General features: G+C 41.5%; 1 protein-coding gene across 1 annotated transcript in view; it reads left to right on the forward strand.

Moving 5' to 3' along the window:
* Positions 1 to 4,361: 4,361 nt before the first annotated feature.
* Positions 4,362 to 18,642, forward strand: part of LOC119721439 (valine--tRNA ligase-like) — a 28,716-nt gene continuing 14,435 nt past the window's right edge. The window contains exons 1-12 of the mRNA XM_038191520.1: positions 4,362 to 4,762; positions 6,586 to 6,661; positions 8,102 to 8,202; positions 8,338 to 8,465; positions 10,086 to 10,250; positions 10,820 to 11,021; positions 11,842 to 11,950; positions 13,319 to 13,498; positions 14,353 to 14,477; positions 15,905 to 16,008; positions 16,731 to 16,889; positions 17,966 to 18,056. Of these exons, the coding sequence (XP_038047448.1) occupies positions 4,541 to 4,762; positions 6,586 to 6,661; positions 8,102 to 8,202; positions 8,338 to 8,465; positions 10,086 to 10,250; positions 10,820 to 11,021; positions 11,842 to 11,950; positions 13,319 to 13,498; positions 14,353 to 14,477; positions 15,905 to 16,008; positions 16,731 to 16,889; positions 17,966 to 18,056 (1,662 nt within the window). The 5' untranslated portion in view covers positions 4,362 to 4,540. The remainder of the gene's footprint in view (positions 4,763 to 6,585; positions 6,662 to 8,101; positions 8,203 to 8,337; positions 8,466 to 10,085; positions 10,251 to 10,819; positions 11,022 to 11,841; positions 11,951 to 13,318; positions 13,499 to 14,352; positions 14,478 to 15,904; positions 16,009 to 16,730; positions 16,890 to 17,965; positions 18,057 to 18,642) is intronic.

Genomic DNA, 18,642 nt, shown 5'->3' on the forward strand with positions numbered 1-18,642 from the left:
GGCACCATGTAAAAGCAAGAGCTAAGGGAGGAACAGGGCGGCCCCTAAGCCCTGATCCTCCGAGTGGACCACATGCCCTGAACCTATACGAAGGCGCCAACCTGGAACTCACGGACAGTACCAGCCGCAGAGCTTACCGATTAAGCTAAGGTACCGTTGGTAATTTACGACGGGAAATTAAACATCTTATAATGACTGAATAGAACGCGTGCGTTGAAAAGCAAAAAGACACCGACGGGATTCGATACCGGGCTCCGCGATTCGTGGACGACGAATCTAACCACTCGGCCATCAGGCTTCCTTGGAATTCTCCTCAAAAACAATGTGTCTTAATAATAGGCGGAGAAACCCGGAGCATTGCTGTGTGCATCTGTTTTGGCTCCATGGGCGAACAGAATCGAAGTCGATATTTCGGGCAATAATGAATCATCTGTTTTGTTTGGAAAATTGTATACGGCAGCCTCATTAGTCGTAGGCCGTGTGCTAAACATGTCTTGTCGTACGCGACAATGAACACTATTATTAGTAGCCTGAAACAGGTATTAGGGGCGGATTTGAAATTTGGCGGACTGGGGGGAAGGAGTCAGGCCCGTTAGATGTTTATATCCGATCTTATCATTTTTCATAATTGTATAGCCTATACATTATTCTGTGTGTGTCAGTAGAGCGGGATTGGCGGGGCGGGATTGGGGGGGGGGGGGTTCGACCCCTGCTCTGGATCCGCGCCTGACTTCTATTCTTTGTATCTTGGACAGGGACAGATACGGATTCTCAACTCCGCCACTACTACTTTAGTATTGTGCGGACATTTTTAAAAAAAGGAAACGATAATTGTTTTGACAGATTTTTTTTTAAAAACAGTTTAAATCAGGCCTGTATTGCGTTCGCTTTTCAATCCTTCATCAGCCTGTGATCAGACATTATTTTCGTGCAAAATAATGTGAAGAGCAAGTTTTCATCCTTAACTCTCAAAATACGAATAATGAAATGTAAACAAAAAAAACAACCTACACCAGGACACCACATTGCACTAGGGGGCGCTGTTCACGATATTGGTATTTTTCGAGTAGTATATAGGGGTGTAAGTGGCGCCACCAACGTCAAAAAATAGCGCCCTCCCCCCCCCCCCCAAAAAAATACTACTACTAAAGGGCCATTCAGAATTTTTAATGTTTTAAAATTTCAACTTTATTTCCAAATTATTTTGACCCACCCACCCACCCCTAATTTCGATACATATAAAAACTGATTTGTTACGCAGTATTAAAAAACAAAACATGTACAAGTACATGTACATGCACTTGCATGTACATCATTACATCCCACTGTGCGGGCCTGTGCGGGTTGCGTGTCCTTCGGAAAGACTTGGATCTTTTTTTCCATGAAAAGTGAATTTCGATTTTCAATTATTTAGCTTGACCCACCCACCCACAATTGGGAAAAATAGTCGAAATTTTAAAACATTGAAAAATTCTGAATGGCCCCTAAGTGGCGCCACCAACGTCAAAAAATAGCCCCCCCCCCCCAGAAAAAAATACTTCTACTAAGGGGCCATTCAGAATTTTCAATGTTTTAAAATTTCGACTTTATTTCCAAATTATTTTGACCCACCCACCCACCCCTAATTTCGATTTATAAAAAAAACTGATTTGTTACGCAGTATAAAAAAACAAAACATGTACATGTACATGTACATGCACTTGCATGTACATCATTACATCCCACTGGCGGGCCTGTGCTGGTTGCGTGTCCTTTCGGAAAGACTTGGATCTTTTTTTTCCATGAAAAGTGAATTTCGATTTTCAATTATTTAGCTTGACCCACCCACCCACAATTTGGAAAAATAGTCGAAATTTTAAAACATTGAAAATTCTGAATGGCCCCTAATATATATATTACAATGTACATCCTTATTTCCCCGGTATGTTATTGCATGGCGTTTCTTACGTCAATTGGAAATAGAGCCATGAATAATGGTATAGTCATAGTGATCGAACGAAACTTCGTTTTGGTTAGGACAATAGTCAGTTGCTAAATATTTATTGATTTATGACACAGACCTGGTTTAATTTTGGATACTACCGTAGACCTGCCGAGCGGCTGTAAATATCAAACTTAACCAAAGTTGGAAAAAATAGAGATAAAAAAAAATCAAAAAGTTATGTGCTAGCCAAGCTTTCAGGGGTCGGTCTGAGCCATAACAATGCCCCAGCCCGCCCTTAGTTCTCTTCTGGGCTCTCGGGTGTCCCGGCCAATACACACTTCCTTCCCTGTCCATCCATATAACCCGGAGGGCCAGGCACCATGTAAAAGCAAGAGCTAAGGGAGGAACAGGGCGGCCCCTAAGCCCTGATCCTCCGAGTGGACCACATGCCCTGAACCTATACGAAGGCGCCAACCTGGAACTCACGGACAGTACCAGCCGCAGAGCTTACCGATTAAGCTAAGGTACCGTTGGTAATTTACGACGGGAAATTAAACATCTTATAATGACTGAATAGAACGCGTGCGTTGAAAAGCAAAAAGACACCGACGGGATTCGATACCGGGCTCCGCGATTCGTGGACGACGAATCTAACCACTCGGCCATCAGGCTTCCTTGGAATTCTCCTCAAAAACAATGTGTCTTAATAATAGGCGGAGAAACCCGGAGCATTGCTGTGTGCATCTGTTTTGGCTCCATGGGCGAACAGAATCGAAGTCGATATTTCGGGCAATAATGAATCATCTGTTTTGTTTGGAAAATTGTATACGGCAGCCTCATTAGTCGTAGGCCGTGTGCTAAACATGTCTTGTCGTTACGCGACAATGAACACTATTATTATGTAGCCTGAAACAGGTATTAGGGCGGATTTTGAAATTTTGGCGGACTGGGGGGAAGGAGTCAGGCCCGTTAGATGTTTATATCCGATCTTATCATTTTTCATAATTGTATAGCCTATACATTATTCTGTGTGTGTCAGAGCGGGATTGGCGGGGCGGGATGGGGGGGGGGGGGGGGGGGGGGGGGGGGGGAGGGGGGGGGGGGTTCGACCCCTGCTCTGGATCCGCGCCTGACTTCTATTCTTTGTATTTTGGACAGGGACAGATACGGATTCTCAACTCCGCCACTACTACTTTAGTATTGTGCGGACATTTTTAAAAAAGGAAACGATAATTGTTTTGACAGATTTTTTAAAAACAGTTTAAATCAGGCCTGTATTGCGTTCGCTTTTCAATCCTTCATCAGCCTGTGATCAGACATTATTTTCGTGCAAAATAATGTGAAGAGCAAGTTTTCATCCTTAACTCTCAAAATACGAATATTGAAATGTAAACAAAAACAACCCTACACCAGGACACCACATTGCACTAGGGGCGCTGGTCACGATACCGATGTGCATCCTTTATGATAGCGCTTCGCTCGTACCCCGCCCTGCAAATAGGGCCCAAGTCGCTTGGCCGGTGTCATAATTATGAAAATCGGACTTCAACGAAAATCGGACTTTTCCCTTATTTATTGGTTGATCACTCGCAAGTGAAAGGTCCCTCTCCCATAATGGTCCTTATTTAATCGCACTTATGACATCAACAATAGTATATCGCTCTAGATGATGAAATAGTGGGATTTACCGCGGCAATGTCGAACTTAATTTAAAAGGGTGGGAAGCAATGCGATGCATGCTAGCGCTGATATTTTTTTTATTTAAATTTGAAAACCGAAAATTGTGTTGCGGCTACAATGTACTGACAAAATACATATATAAAAAAAACAAAATTTTACAAAAAGTCGGTCATAGTGGCAAGTCTTAGCTTTGCGTTTACATGAAACACTCTAGGAAAAATAATTCGCTATATACTAATCATTAAACTCGGAACTGTCTCAATCTTTGGTCTGCTTTAACTTGACATTTGATCAAAATACACAGTATACTAAATGAATCTTATTTTACTTTGGCTGTGGTACATAATTTGTTGTCTTGAGTTAAAAGAAAGAGTGGGGAGGCGGGGGGGACCTCAATGTGGGGGAGGGAGAAATCTCCATAACCATGGAGCAATTCGGTAGGCCTATTCGCGGTACCGATGCATACTGCACGCATTGGCATGCATGACACTGTCACTGTGTGGGACAGCGGTCACTGTGTGACTGCAATGTAGTCTCCTAACAATGAGAGCTGCCATATTGCGGCTCGTTCAATACTTTGCTTTATAAAATCAACTTTAAGCCATTAATTTTAATACAAACATTAAAATTGTTCAATGTATAAAGTTTTTCTGTCTTTTATTGTTTTTTTTACGATAAATATTGCTAAAATATATCCAAAGACCTTCCACAATATGTCAATATAAAAAGTACGATTTCATCATTTTGCAGAGGATGGTACGGAGCATGCGCAGTCGGCACTTTCGCATGTGTCTCATGCAATCACGAACCACTGTTAAGGCCAGATGCTGATCTGTTTCAAATAAAAGACGAAGTTTTACCCAAAGTTGTGGACTTTTTCCAAAGGTAACCTTGTTGGTGTTGACAGGAAACAAAGTAGGGTGACTTGGTTTCAATATGCCAACAGCTAGTCCGCAAAATACCGGAGAGTCATCGGAGCTGGCGGCGGCCGGTGATGGAGCGGGTGCACCGGCCGGGGCTGCCGGCCCGCCCAAGACGGAAGCACAGCTGAAGAAGGAGCAAGAACGAGAGGCCAAGCGACAGGCCAAATTGGAAAAATTGAGGCTGAAACAAGAGAAGCAGGCCAAACAACAGGCAGAAAAACCAGCTAAATCTGCGGTAGGTACTGATCTCATCTTGTTGTAGGCCTACTACTACTTGTTTCATCATCATCAGTCTGGGAGTGTCACATGTTTGTCAGTCAGTCATTGTCACTGTCTCAGTGTGTCACTGAGTTTCCAGGTTGTCGCAAAGTACGTGTGTATACAGGTATGCCAATTTAATTTAGTTTTACTTCAGCTTTGCATCGTCAAGTTTTATCATGTTCATGATCACCATCCCTGGAAAGAATGTTGCAACCTGATGCTGCTTATTTCTTCATATAGCCTAGGTCTAGGCCTATCATTTCAAGAAGTTCGTTCATCCGACTCATATTACCAGCAAAAATGATGGTAAGACCTGACATATCTGAAGACATGAATCAGGGACTGAGAAACGTTTTTAATTTTGTTCGGAAATACTTAAAACGCAGTGGCTATTGTTACGGCAGCCGTAACGCATTTCCCATTTTCTATCGTTACGGTAGACTGCAACCTGGCAACTTTTATAAAAAAACATGACAAGAAAATATAAAATTAGAAGGAAAAAAGTGAATTTGAACTTTATGAAATTCGGACTTTATTTCCCTTTTAAAAAAAATCCTCCAAAGCCTCAGGTTAGAAAATGAAAAAAATTTGAGTGCAAAACTGAGATTCGAACCCCCCAACCTCGCGGTGCAAAATCCTACCCTCTATCGGCTGAGCTGGCGCACTGCTCGACAAAACGTGGGGAAATAAATAATTATATACCTGCGTGCGTATCGAAAAAATATCGTAGAGGGCGCTAAACAACGAGTGCCGTAACGATAGCCACTTCGTACTTAAAACATTCTCTTGACTCCCCATAGACTTTGTCATGTTTGTACACAACCTCTGAAGTTGCGTCAGGTTGCATCATTCTTTCCCGATCCCCTTCTTCATTTTGTCCTTTATTCATGTTATTCAATTGATGTGTTTATTTTGTTTACAAAAAAAAGAACCATGAGAAAGAGTGTGGCATCCAGATGCCACATGATTTCTTATTCATGTCTTTTCAACATGTTTCAACATTTTGTGTAATGACTGACATTCATTGACATTGAGATAAATACATGATGAAAAAACGTGGCGTCATGATGCAACATTCTTCCCATCTGTCTTTCTGAACAGTTATTGTAAGGCTGAGTAAAAAAAAAGAAAAAAAAAAAAATTCTCGGAAGGATTTCCATATACGAAGTTCACTCAACACCCTGTGTACAAACCCTATGAGATTGGACTGAAAAAGAAAATGCTTGTATTTCTCACTGCTCAAATTGACTTTGATGACATGAAATTGCTATCTGGGGGCTTGTTAGTCAATACAGAGGAAAATTAGTGAACTTCGCATATGGTAATCTTGCCCCCGACTCCACTTCTGCGATTGTGTACAAAGTCTATGGAGAGTCAAGAGTCAAGTATTTCCTAACAAAATCGGAAATGTTTCTCAGTCCCAGATTCATGTCTTATCATCATTTTTTTTTGTAATGAGTGACCTTCATTGAGATGATATATGAAGAAAAAAAGTGGCGTCAGGTTGCAAAAAAAGAACAACCCAATTGACCGTCCTTGCCCGCATCCTTTTTGAAGAGGCATCCTATTTTTGTATTGTTTTTTTTTTTTATCTCACTTACTTGATACTTGGCAGTACTCAAAAAGCTAACTGTTTCTTGTTTTCCGCTGGACGGTCAACCGTTTTTTTTTTACTTCGCCTAACAAGTCTTTTTTCTGCGTGTTTTGCATCAGTTCCTCTTTTGTACAATTTGTAGTGAACTATTTTACATGTTTCGCATTGATTTTTTTCCCCTTTTATCATTTTTTTTTCTTTAGGCCAAGGAAAAGAAAGAGAAGTCAGAGAAAGTTTCAGCAACTTATGAGATTCCTACACCATCAGGGGAGAAGAAAGGTACAAACTTAAAACGATTACACCTGACCTGCTTTAGGCTACCATGTAATGTAAGCATATTAATTAATGGTAATTACACTTAAGGACTTGTAACATGATGATGTAGCACTTGGAAACTGAACAGAGTTTAACTTGGCTTTTCTGCTGTGACGTGTGGTCTTTATTACCATTAAATATAATAATAATAATAATAATAATGGAGTCTTATATAGCGCACGTATCTACCAACAATTAGGTACTCAAGGCGCTGGAATTTATGTCAATTATTAAAGAAAGGTAAATAAAGTGTATGAGAAATATGAGACCCATTATGTAGCACCTTATAACGGTTTACAAGGTGCTGCGGCGCACATTGCAGCCACTGCCAGAAACACCGGGGCAAACCCCTTCTCTTTGCGATAAGTGTTACTGGGTTCTTTAACGTGCATTACACAACACACGTGACCTACGGCTTTACGTCCCATCCGAAGGACGAAGCAATAATGGTAAAGTGCCTTGCTCAAGAGCACAAGCACCATGTTCCCACGGCCAGGATTCGAACCCATGCACCACGGCACACAAGTCGAACACCGTAACCATTGGACCACAGCGCCCCAATATACATTGCACAAACAGATGATGTAATAGTAATAACTAACAATTGAAATGTTACTGAAGTGCACTCACCTTGAAGGCGCTGGATATTTGGCCGGTGCCAGTTTCCATTGAACTTTATTTTCCAGAGGCTAAATCTGACTGGTTGATAAGGCCAACAAAAATAATAATAACCCTAATTTTATCGAGAAAAATGTGAAAAACCTAAAAAAAACCCATCAATTTCTATCTTTTTACCCATGACTACATGCAGACACAGGTCTACATAAATGTATGATCAACACAAATAAATGCCCCCCCCCCTCCAAAAAATACCCTACCTACCTTCCACAGTACCCTATTTTCAAATGCCATGTAATCAGAAGCGGAATATTCTGTTTTTTTTGGCCAAATAAAAATGTACATCATATTGGCAGCGTCGGCTTTCTTTTAGTAATATGCTAGTCTGCTGAGGAATCAAAGACAATCTCCAGCAAACTGAGGTTTACTAAACTAAAGCCAGCGGTGCCTACATGTATATGACCTAATTATAAATGAGCCAATCAAAGAAAACCTCGGAGAAGAGCAGTTTACTTGAAACCAGAGCCACTCAAATATCCACAACCAAGAGTGGAGAACAAGTGTCACACTACTTCATCAACATGTACGTCCCAATCACTCTTTTGAGGGCTTGACGTCTGTTGAAAGAAAGTGCTGAAGAACATGCTAGTGTGACATTTTGTAGGATTGAGGGAGGTTCTTAACAAAAATGCCAAAGGTTAGGGAGTCACAGAAACTAATGGGAGTGGCTTGCCCGTGTGATGTAAACATGTACATGTACAATGTGGTCGTGTGCTCCTATTCTAGATGTGAGTGGTCCGTTACCTGATGCCTATAGTCCAGCCTACGTAGAGGCTGCGTGGTACCAGTGGTGGGAAAAGCAAGGATTCTTCAAACCAGAATATGGAGTAAGTGTGGAAAACTATTCATCTCCGATCCCCAAATTGAAAGAAAACACTATTTGGTACCTGAAATTGACATTATACATTGTAAATGTCTTGTATTTAAAAACTTATAACTATTACTTATTGTTTACTTCACAGAGGAAAAGCCTGAAAGACCCCAACCCCAAGGGCACGTTCATGATCTGCATCCCCCCACCCAATGTGACAGGTTCCTTGCACGTTGGCCACGCCCTCACTAATGCTGTGGAGGACGCCCTCACCAGATGGTAAGTAGCCAGTTCAGAGAAGTTGTGCTCTTGACAGTTTGCTACTGGACAGAAAAGTGTGCATTTCTAATTGTAACTTACCTTTGTTTGAGACTCAAAGGCACTTAATATTATGCTCATAAATGCCTGAGCTAGTTTACCCATTGTATTGGTTGAGAGCCCATCATGTGGGTGGACTTACACCGCCGTTTAAACACGGGTCAACGATGTTCAAAACCAGTATCGAAATCGGGCACTCCATGCCAAATATGTCGTGCGCCCTCTACAACTGGCTGCTTAAACGCCATCTTGTGATCACTGAAATGATCTCCATATACAGAGAATAAGATGTTGAGCAAACCACACGCATAACGCGCACCATAGAAGTGTCCTGAAAATGGATACTTGTTGAACAAAATATCAACAAAATTTTGTCCTTTGTCTGACTTTTTGGGAAAGTTTCTGACCAAAAAGGTATATTGAAAGGGAATGATAATTGTGGTGGAGCAGTTTTAAACGTCTGGTTTAAAACTGGTTGGGGGCCTCGGCTTGGGCCATTATTGACGGCCAGGCCCCTAAAAGGCCCCTAACAGGTGTTAATGCCTGGTTTACAGCAGACATGGCAATTTTCTGCTTGCTTGTAGTGAATATTTGTTCGTAGTGAACATTTGGTTTAACGATCATAATGAACTTTTCTAGAATTAACATATAATTTTTATTAAGTTCCGTGATCACCATTGTAACGGTAACAGAAAGAGTAAAGTATTTATTTGGCAGAAAAATTTTCAAATCGAAAAGGGTCACCATTGACCTGCATGTAAGTGAAGAAAGTCATATCATATTTAGTATTCACATTTACGTCTTAAAGTACCAGGTTAACAAAGAAATAAACTCTTTTATTTCCTTGGATAAGTAACGACTTTGGGGTTTCATAAATAATGTTACAGTGCAACCCTAACTGCTCAAGAACTGTATTGTTTTAAATGGATTACTAAGAGTGGCCTGAGGTCGACCTGCACTTTGTTTGCGTCGCGACTGAACCATCAGCAGCACGCAGAAAAGTAATGCTCAGGTCAAAAAAACTGAAATCGTGTGATTCTCGTGGAACAAGTGGCATCTCGACACAAATAATCGCAGCCATGCTCACATCACGCATGACGCGATGACGATTTCACGGCATAGGTGTGATCATGTGACGTTTTCAAAATGGCGGTACCCGTGTTTATAACAAACGATTTGCTAATTAAGGCCAAGTCTGTTCATTTGACCATTTTTACCCCATTGTGGCTACAAAATGAAATAAGATGATCCGAATGTGCGCCGACATCTTAACTTCACACAGGTTGACTGCGATTGATTCCCGCCTGCCAGGAACACGTTCCGTCGTGGCCCAGAAGTTGAAAATGATGACTGATGCCGATCGTCTTGATATCGTCGAAGTTACACTCAGGTCACAAAAAATTGGCGACTGATATGTTCCCAACAGTCGTAGCTCAGGCGCAGCTTGATCCTGTTCTGTGTTGTGGCAAGGTCGACTTGAGTGCGGCCTAAGGGAATAAACACACACATGTACCATGAAATACAATGTATGCAGAAGGTGAAGAGTTGTTAAATGCTTCCAGTATTGTCTTTACTTTTCAGGCATCGTATGCGAGGGGAGATGACCCTTTGGAATCCAGGCTGCGATCACGCTGGTATCGCGACCCAAGTCGTCGTTGAGAAGAAGTTATGGAGAGAGCAGAAGCTCTCCAGGCATGACCTGGGAAGAGAGAAGTTTGTTGAACAAGTCTGGAAATGGAAGAACGAGTAAGGATTAAGCAAACTTTTAGTTGACATAATAAATATCATCATGTGTACTTGGTGCGGTTGGATTTGAGTTTGGACTCGAACCTGGGACCTTCTTTTTACTACCGAAGATATCGGGCGAATTGCAGACTCCAACATTAAAAGGATTCAAATACAAATGATAATGATAGCAATTTTGTCTTTTCTGGTATTCATTGTCACACGCATCAGGAGGTGTTCCACTAAAATTGAACATTGGTTTATTATTTTTTTTACACTTGCCTGGACCCATTCTTAAATTAAGGTTCGTCCAAAAAGTTCCCCAAGTGTCATTTTGTCATGGAAGTTGTACATGTATATAACAGTTCAGTAGGTGGTTCAAGTTTTACTATTGAATTTTAAGTGGGGGGGAAATGTCGGCACGCATTCTTGTCTTCCGTGCCAAGTCAAGCAGATTGTTCCTAAATTCTCCATGGCCACCTTTTAACTCAATGTCAAGTTGTCAACCATGAGGTACAAGTTGAGTCAATATTAGTGTTAAAGTTTGTACTACTCCAAATTTATTTTCGTCACACTTTTCTTTCCTTCAGGAAAGGCGATCGCATCTACAACCAGATTCGCCTGATGGGTTCGTCCGTGGACTGGGACCGGGCCTGCTTCACCATGGAGCCCAAACTGGCCAATGCCGTGCAGGAAGCCTTCATACGCATGCACCAGGATGGAACGATATATCGCAGCAACCGATTGGTCAACTGGTCGTGTACTCTGAAAAGTGCCATCTCAGATATTGAGGTACGGCTACCCAGGAATGACGTGGCTACAGAAAGCAGGAAGAATTCAATACATGGACATCATTAATGTTTCCCTGCAGTGACCTATCAGCCATCAGAAAGTGATAACATGTCCTAAAAAGTCATATTAGCAGTGAAAATATTTAAGCATTTACTGAGAAAACACTTGGAATTTTTCAGACCAGTCTCATAGGGTTTGTGCACAGGGTGTCAAGTGGTGTCCAGGTAAGGAAATCTTTCCAAGCCAACAGTATCACACGTGTGACAGGCATGCAACTTTTCCTCGGATCAGCTGATTCCCTTTTTGTTTTACTTCAGATGTGTGCCATTGAAAATAGAAAAACACTGTACAAAGTTTGGGAAAAATTTGAATTTCCTCTTTTTTTGTGATTTCCCAGTTGCATGTCTATGTGAGGTTGCATCAGCCACTGCATGCTGTTGGCAACTTCTAAAAACCTTGGCTTTCTCCCTAGCTCTGGAGTGGAGACTTTCCCACTCCAATTGGGAAAGTCTCTGACGTTTTGAGTGCAGTATGAGTCCCTTTTCAGCTACGGTAATATCAATATTTTTTTATACAAAGCTGTACAAAAATTGAAAGAGCTACAAGTGGTTTCAGTGCCAGATGTTAAGATGGGCCTGAATATAAGGTTGAAGTTGAACCGAATCCTAGGTTTCAATAATGGCTATATGCTGTATTTATGAACTTCACTTCAGGCTATCTTAATGTGTTTTTCTTTTGGGAACCTATGCATTCATCTTGAGAGTGATTCAAGTGCAGTTTCTACTAACCAATGTGTTTACTGTGTGTTTCTTTCACACAGGTTGACAAGCGTGAGCTGCCTGGACGGACCTTGCTCTTCGTCCCTGGTTATGTGGAGAAGGTTGAGTTTGGAGTGCTGGTCTACTTTGCTTACAAGGTAGAAGGCTCAGGTAAATCTGGATAAATAAGATTTTCAGAGATACATGAAGAGAGCTACACATAGATTTTATCATGCTGCCACCATTTCAGTCATGTTCCCGTGCCCAATAACGCACTGAATGATAATGTGGTTTTTTTTGCGAAAAGGAACCAGACTATGTTTTCTTCCAGCCTCGATTTGGTTACGTTGATTTGAATGGGACAAAAATCAGGATGGCCGCAACATGATAATGGTCTATTGCATGGAACTCAGTGGATAAGTATGCTCTCAGTGGTTTAAAGATATAGTCCATCATTTGTAATTTGTGCATTTTGTTCATTTTAAGCAAGAAAAGTGCTCAAAATCTAAAGAAGGGTACTGAACAACTAACCTGATGAAGTTTCAGCTCAGCTTCAGCTGTACATTCCGAGAAAAACAGCATTCTAGGATCTCAATTTCAAATCAAAAGTTGCTGAATCATGTTTTGAATCGGGCCTGAATTCAGTGTCCGAGACACGTTCTCACTGAGCCGATTGCAGTTACTCGATGTCGCGCACTGATCCGACGAATTATAGCAACTGCGTGTGCGTCGTGTCAATGCTTGCGCGGGCTTCGCCGAATAACATAACAAACTAATTTAGATTTTCTTACGGTGCGTCTTAAGAAGCACCGTTGGAAAGGCCTTCTTTTGTTGATTACTTCAAAATGACAGCTTGCCAGAAAGAATAATTTCACAGGGAGTTTAGTCCCCTTACTTTCTTTCAACCAAGTATGTTTTTCAACAATAATTACGCCAGTTACTTTTCGGATAGCTGCAAATCATGGACTATAGCTTTAACATCTCTGTTTAGATTGAAGAACACTCCAGCCCAGTGTCAGTTGTGCACCATGGTTCAGGTGTATTCCTGTTTTATGCAAAGACGGCATGGGTTTGTGCTCATTCAGTTGCACGAAAAATCTAAACTGAGTATTTTTCTGTGGACTCTGCTCGTTAGTAGGTTCAAAGTGTTCTCCAACCTGTAAAAATACACTGGTGCCCCGCCATACTTTTTGAGGCACCCACCATGCTTTAAAAGATGCCGCCATGCTTCAAAAAAAAATAAAAGTATTTTAGCTAGAAACTCTGCCAAAAGCAGTAACATGCAACACTTGTCAAACTGACAAGCCTTCCCATTGTAGCAATCCATCAGGTCAAAAATCTCAAGGTCAAACTGCCTCAAAGTCCCTGGTCACTGATGTATTAAAAAAAAAAATGATGCTGAGCCAGTATTGTACTTAACTGTTAGAAATGGCCTAAAAGCTGTTAGCCAAACCTTTTCCAGTTCCTTGACAGAGCCATACCTGAGCATTCGTCATTGTTACTTGTTATGTTATTTCAAATGTGTCTGTTTATATGTAGATGAAGAGCTGATCGTTGCGACCACCCGTATTGAGACCATGTTAGGAGATACGGCCGTCGCCGTTCACCCAGACGATGCACGTTTCAAACATCTACACGGCAAGCGGGTCATCCATCCCTTCCGCAGCTGCACGCTGCCCATCGTTTGTGACGAGTTCGTCGACATGAACTTTGGGACTGGTAGGTTGAACATGGAGCTCATCCGTTGAACAATTGTTGTGACCATTTTTGCACTTCTCAGTGTTGTAGTAAAAAAGGTTTCCATAAATTCTTGTTCAACTGCAACTGAGTGCTGCGCCGGTAAAAAGTTGCACGAAAAGTATGCCAGTTAAAATTTGCGTGGCGTGATCGATATGTGGTGCTGGAGTGTTTTGCAATAAGTATTTTATAACTCTGGCATACATGTACAACTTGTCCTGGGATCCGCTGATTTCCTGGTTTTTTTTACTTCTCATGATTGCCATTACAAATTGAAAAACACTGTACAAAGTCTTGTGTGGTTTAGAATTTCTTCGTTTTTTCCTCAATTGCTAGTTGCATGCCTGAAACTATAAAGGGCTTTGACGTGCTAATCAGATGTGATCAGTAAACTGCTGTTGACAATAAACTTACCGTCGACAAAAAAGTGGCACCTGACAATAAAGCGCCACAACTTTACGATAAAAGAACTTCCCAATCGCGTGTGTTGCGTGCGCGTTTGTTTATGAAAATGGAGGACACTCACGTGCAACATCATCGGTGAATCGAGGGCAGGAACCAAATCAAGGTCGTAAACGCGTACAAAACCAATGAGAGCTGTTACGAAAAAAATTATAGTACAAACAAAGAAAAAGGGAAAAGGAACAAAAGAAAATCCTTGATTTACACCCTAAACAAATGTGCTAGTATGTGTGAAGGCTTTTGTTTTGAAATATTCAAACTAGCAAGAAGCTATTAAAATATTTGGTTGATGATCAAAAAATTCGAGTATTCGGTTTTTTGGGACAGCCCTATAGTAAAGTGTATGTATTGTTTTTTATTCTCTTTATCAACAGGTGCTGTGAAGATCACTCCAGCCCATGACCCCAACGATTACGAGGTCGGCAAACGCCATGACCTGGAGTTCCTCACCATGATCTCGGACGAGGGAAACATCACAGACGTCTGTGAGCAGTTCAAGGTGAGGTCATTGCTGATGTTATTTTTGAGGTCATTGCTTTGGTTATTACTGAGGTTATTACTGAGGTCACTGCTGAGGTCATTAATGAGGACACTGCTTAGGTCACTGCTGTGGCCGTCGCTGAGGTTTCCACTGAGGTAATTGCGAGGTCACTGTTGTCATTGCTGAGTTCAATGCTGAGGCCATTCCTGGGTCACTGTTGAGGTTATAGCTTAGGTTACTGATTCAGCCTTCGCTGAGGTTTTGATGAGGTCACTGCTGAGGTTATTACTGAAGTCATTGCTGAGGTCATTGCTGAGTTCACTGCATTAGTCACTGCTGTGTTCACTGCTGTGGCCGTCGCTGAGGTTTCCACTGAGGTAATTGCGAGGTCACTGTTGTCATTGCTGAGTTCAATGCTGAGGCCATTCCTAGGTCACTGTTGAGGTTATTGCTTAGGTTACTGATTCAGCCTTCGCTGAGGTTTTGCTGAGGTCATTACTGCAGCGGTCATTGCTGAGGTCATTGCTGAGGTCATTGCAGAGGTCATTGCTTATAAGCTCACCTATTACAGTTACATTTTGCCCTGTATGAATCCATACATCCACATAGACTCCGTGCACAAACAGTAGATGGCGCTTTGTGACCACTTTCTAAAACCTGAGTGGGAGGGACATGCCACCTGTGCTTAGTTTATCCCATGCCTATGGCCTGAAGGACACACAACTTATTTGTTTTCCAAGCATTGTTGGCATTTCGGCAGAACATCCCTCCCAGTGGTCTCCCAAACTCTCTATTTGTAATTGGGGGGGCACTTGTGCAGGGAGTCCATAGCACAGTGGAGTGGTTTGGATGTTATAGGGTCTGAAGAGTGGAGCATTAAAGGGAATGTACATCATTGGCTTTTGCTGTAATTTTCAGAAATGAACTAATTGGGGGGTTAGTATAATAGATCAAATATTGTTACACTGACATGTTTGAAGTTTTGTGATCGAAAATGCTTGAAAAACCAAGAAAAACAAAAATATTCAAGTAGTCTGGTTCCCTGACTCCACTAAAGATGAAATGGATCAATTTACCGGAACATTGTAAGGTAAGGGAACCAGTCTAGCTGGCCTGCACCCGTTCATGAACATGGAACCAATAGCTAGCAAAACAACATTTAGACTAAAAACAAGTTTAAATTTGGAGCAGTAATTGAAAAATAGTTAGGTTTTTCCAACGGTGGTCGGCCGACCAGCGTTGGAAATGTATACAAATATACCATTTTCTTGAAAATGGCTTCACACCAGGTGCCATAATTTTACAGGATGCTTAAGCATGTCATTTACCAACATCCTAGTAAGGTATTTTGTAACAACTTGGTAGTTTTATTTTTCGATGTTTGCAAATGTTGTATTTTCCCTTTAAAGCTGACAACATATTGCATGGGTCTTTTTCATTTTCAGGGCATGAAGCGCTTTGATGCAAGGAAGGCCGTCCTTGCCGCTCTCAAGGAGAAGGGACTGTACAAAGAGACCAAGGATAATCCCATGGTGGTTCCTGTGTGCAGGTATGAAATAGGCTTAGCACAAACATATAATTGCGTCAGTCAGAATCCATAAACCAGTCTATGCCACGCAGCAGGGTATCATGCCCAAAGTCACGATACTTAAATTAAATGTCAAAGTGATTTTCAAATATTGAATAAGGTGCGTCCTTAAAAATTATTCATAAATACCTGAGACAGTTTAGCTATTCCTATTGGTCGAGAGCCCGTCACGTGGCCGGTCTTAAACGGATGATAAAGACATGGCTAGCTGGTTTTAAACACTTTTCCAGTGTCCCATAAAATGTGGACTCCTAAAAATCCAGTGCCTCTTACCGTTTTATTGTTTAAACGTTCACAATCCTCACGTAGGCATGCGCAACACTACCAGCGAGTCAGAATTTTATAGTTCTAAATTCAAAACGCAACGCCCCAGGTGCGCAGAACATGCTACGCGCACGTCAATCTCCATAAATGGGTTGTTTACATCTTACTTGCCAGCTGAACACTCCATTATTTTGCTTGAGGGATGTTTAAAAAAGCATGAAGTGAACTCGTTGAACAAAATCGGGATTTTTTTAACGAATTATTTAATTTATTTTACCGAAAAGGTATTTATGAATGGGATCCGGCTCGGGTAATTATCAGCACCCAGACTCTAATCAGTCTTAAACAGAGTGATAAAAACCTCAGGAGCACACATTTATTCCCTTAATAAAAACAAATCTTGTTTGTCTTAATTCCAGTCGCTCTAAGGATATTGTTGAGCCTCTGCTCAAGCCACAGTGGTACGTGGACTGCACAGACATGGCGAAACAGGCTGTGGCGGCCGTGGAGGAAGGCCAACTCAAGATTATCCCAGACATGCACATCAAGACGTGGAACAACTGGCTGACAAACATCAGGTAAACCTTGTGCCTTGTTATCGCTTTTTAAATACATGGTTCCATGCTACCATGTGCTGTCTATCAATTTGGAGTGTTATAGTGGTCATGCGACTGCAAACAGCCGTCACTTGAGCTTGTTGACTAGTCTTGTTGACAGGATGATTGATTATCCATGCATTTTATTACACAACATGTGGTTCTTGTCAGAGGGGCTGGTGTTTGGCTAGGATTTTCAGGGTCAATAGGTCAACCTGAGCTAAAGTGGCACTAACCATGTTATTTGTTTGAATGAGGAACTTGTGAAATATTAAATTTTTTGACTGAAAAATTAAGCAAACTGACCTTTATCATGCTGCCACCATTTCAGTCATGTTCCCTGTATTCAATAACAGTACTGAATGATAATGTTTTTTGTGCAAAAAGGAACCAGACTATTTGTCCTTCCAGCCTCGTTTTTGTTACATTGATTTGAATGGGGAAAATCAAATGGCTGCAACATGATAATGGTCTATAGAGCACAATCAGTCCTGGGATGTACACAATTGTGATTGGTTTTCAGCAAATTTTTGCTTACAACATATCTTTGCTCAGCAATATTTTCTGTTCAGCAGTTAATAAAGTGAAACTGGGGTGTGGGGCAATTTCATGTGGCTACTAAGAACAGAACTTTGCTAAGCTCAGAAAATGTTTGCTCATGGTGGACTTTAATAGACAAAACCAGTCAAAATGCCATTCATTGCTATCGCTTTTGACTGTTTAATGCTCGGGAGATGTGTTTTTTAAGCACAGTAATTTGCTGAACAGTATTTTTTTTCCCCCTGAATAAAACACTTCAATGAAATCAGGCATGCACGTTTCTAACGGAGGAGTAAGCACAGCCAAAAGCATGCTTGCTTAAAAGGCAGAAGTTGGTTCTACCACAATCATGACAATAGGTTTACTTGTCTTGAAATTGGCATTCTGTGTCAAAAACTGGTTATTTATAATTTCTTTTTTTCTCTCAGACTTGAGCCCCATGCATACCCTGTTTGTTTGTTCTATGCCATTCTTGCTGTTATCAAACAAGACATTCCCTACAACATTAATCATTGCAGGCAATGGTGTATATCTCGTCAGCTCTGGTGGGGCCATCGCATTCCCTGTTACTTCATAACTGTTGACGATGCTAGTATTCCTGCTGGTGATGTAAGTAAATTGGTTTGGACTCCTTGCACAAGTGCCCCTGTCCAGGCTTACGAAGGGGAAACCACCTTGAGGACATTCGAATGCATTGCCTTCAGCGCCTGATGCTTACATGTATGGCTTGTTCACATTCAGAATGAAATAAGTTATGCATGCTGTGCACCATGTGCACATGAACCCTTCACCCACGTCTGGGGCGTTTTCGAAACCCTGTTCTTGAGTGACCCGCAAAGGTTCTCGTACTGCCGATTATGAACGCCCAAGTGCGTGTGGAGTGCAGCTGGGCGAAAATTCGAGATGGCAGCCGCCGTTTTTAAGAAGGGACAATTGATTGAATTAATGCAAAAATAACTGAAATCCCAAAACAGCTATAGAACTTGGCAAAGGCGAGGCTGACAAGCCCACTCTATAACCGCATACAATTTTATTTTTGTATCGTTACTGCTCCTGCACTGAATGAATGCTGCTTTCAATGTTATACACAGATATTAATGCGAGTTCCAGTAGGTGCCTAAGTCCGCCATCTTTGTTCTTGACGTTCTTCATCTACTCCCCAATAGTGGAGAGTGAGAATCTTGTTCGCGAACAC

The sequence above is a fragment of the Patiria miniata genome, unplaced genomic scaffold, assembly GCF_015706575.1.
Source record: "Patiria miniata isolate m_02_andy unplaced genomic scaffold, ASM1570657v1 HiC_scaffold_13, whole genome shotgun sequence".
Lineage (NCBI taxonomy): Eukaryota > Metazoa > Echinodermata > Asteroidea > Valvatida > Asterinidae > Patiria > Patiria miniata.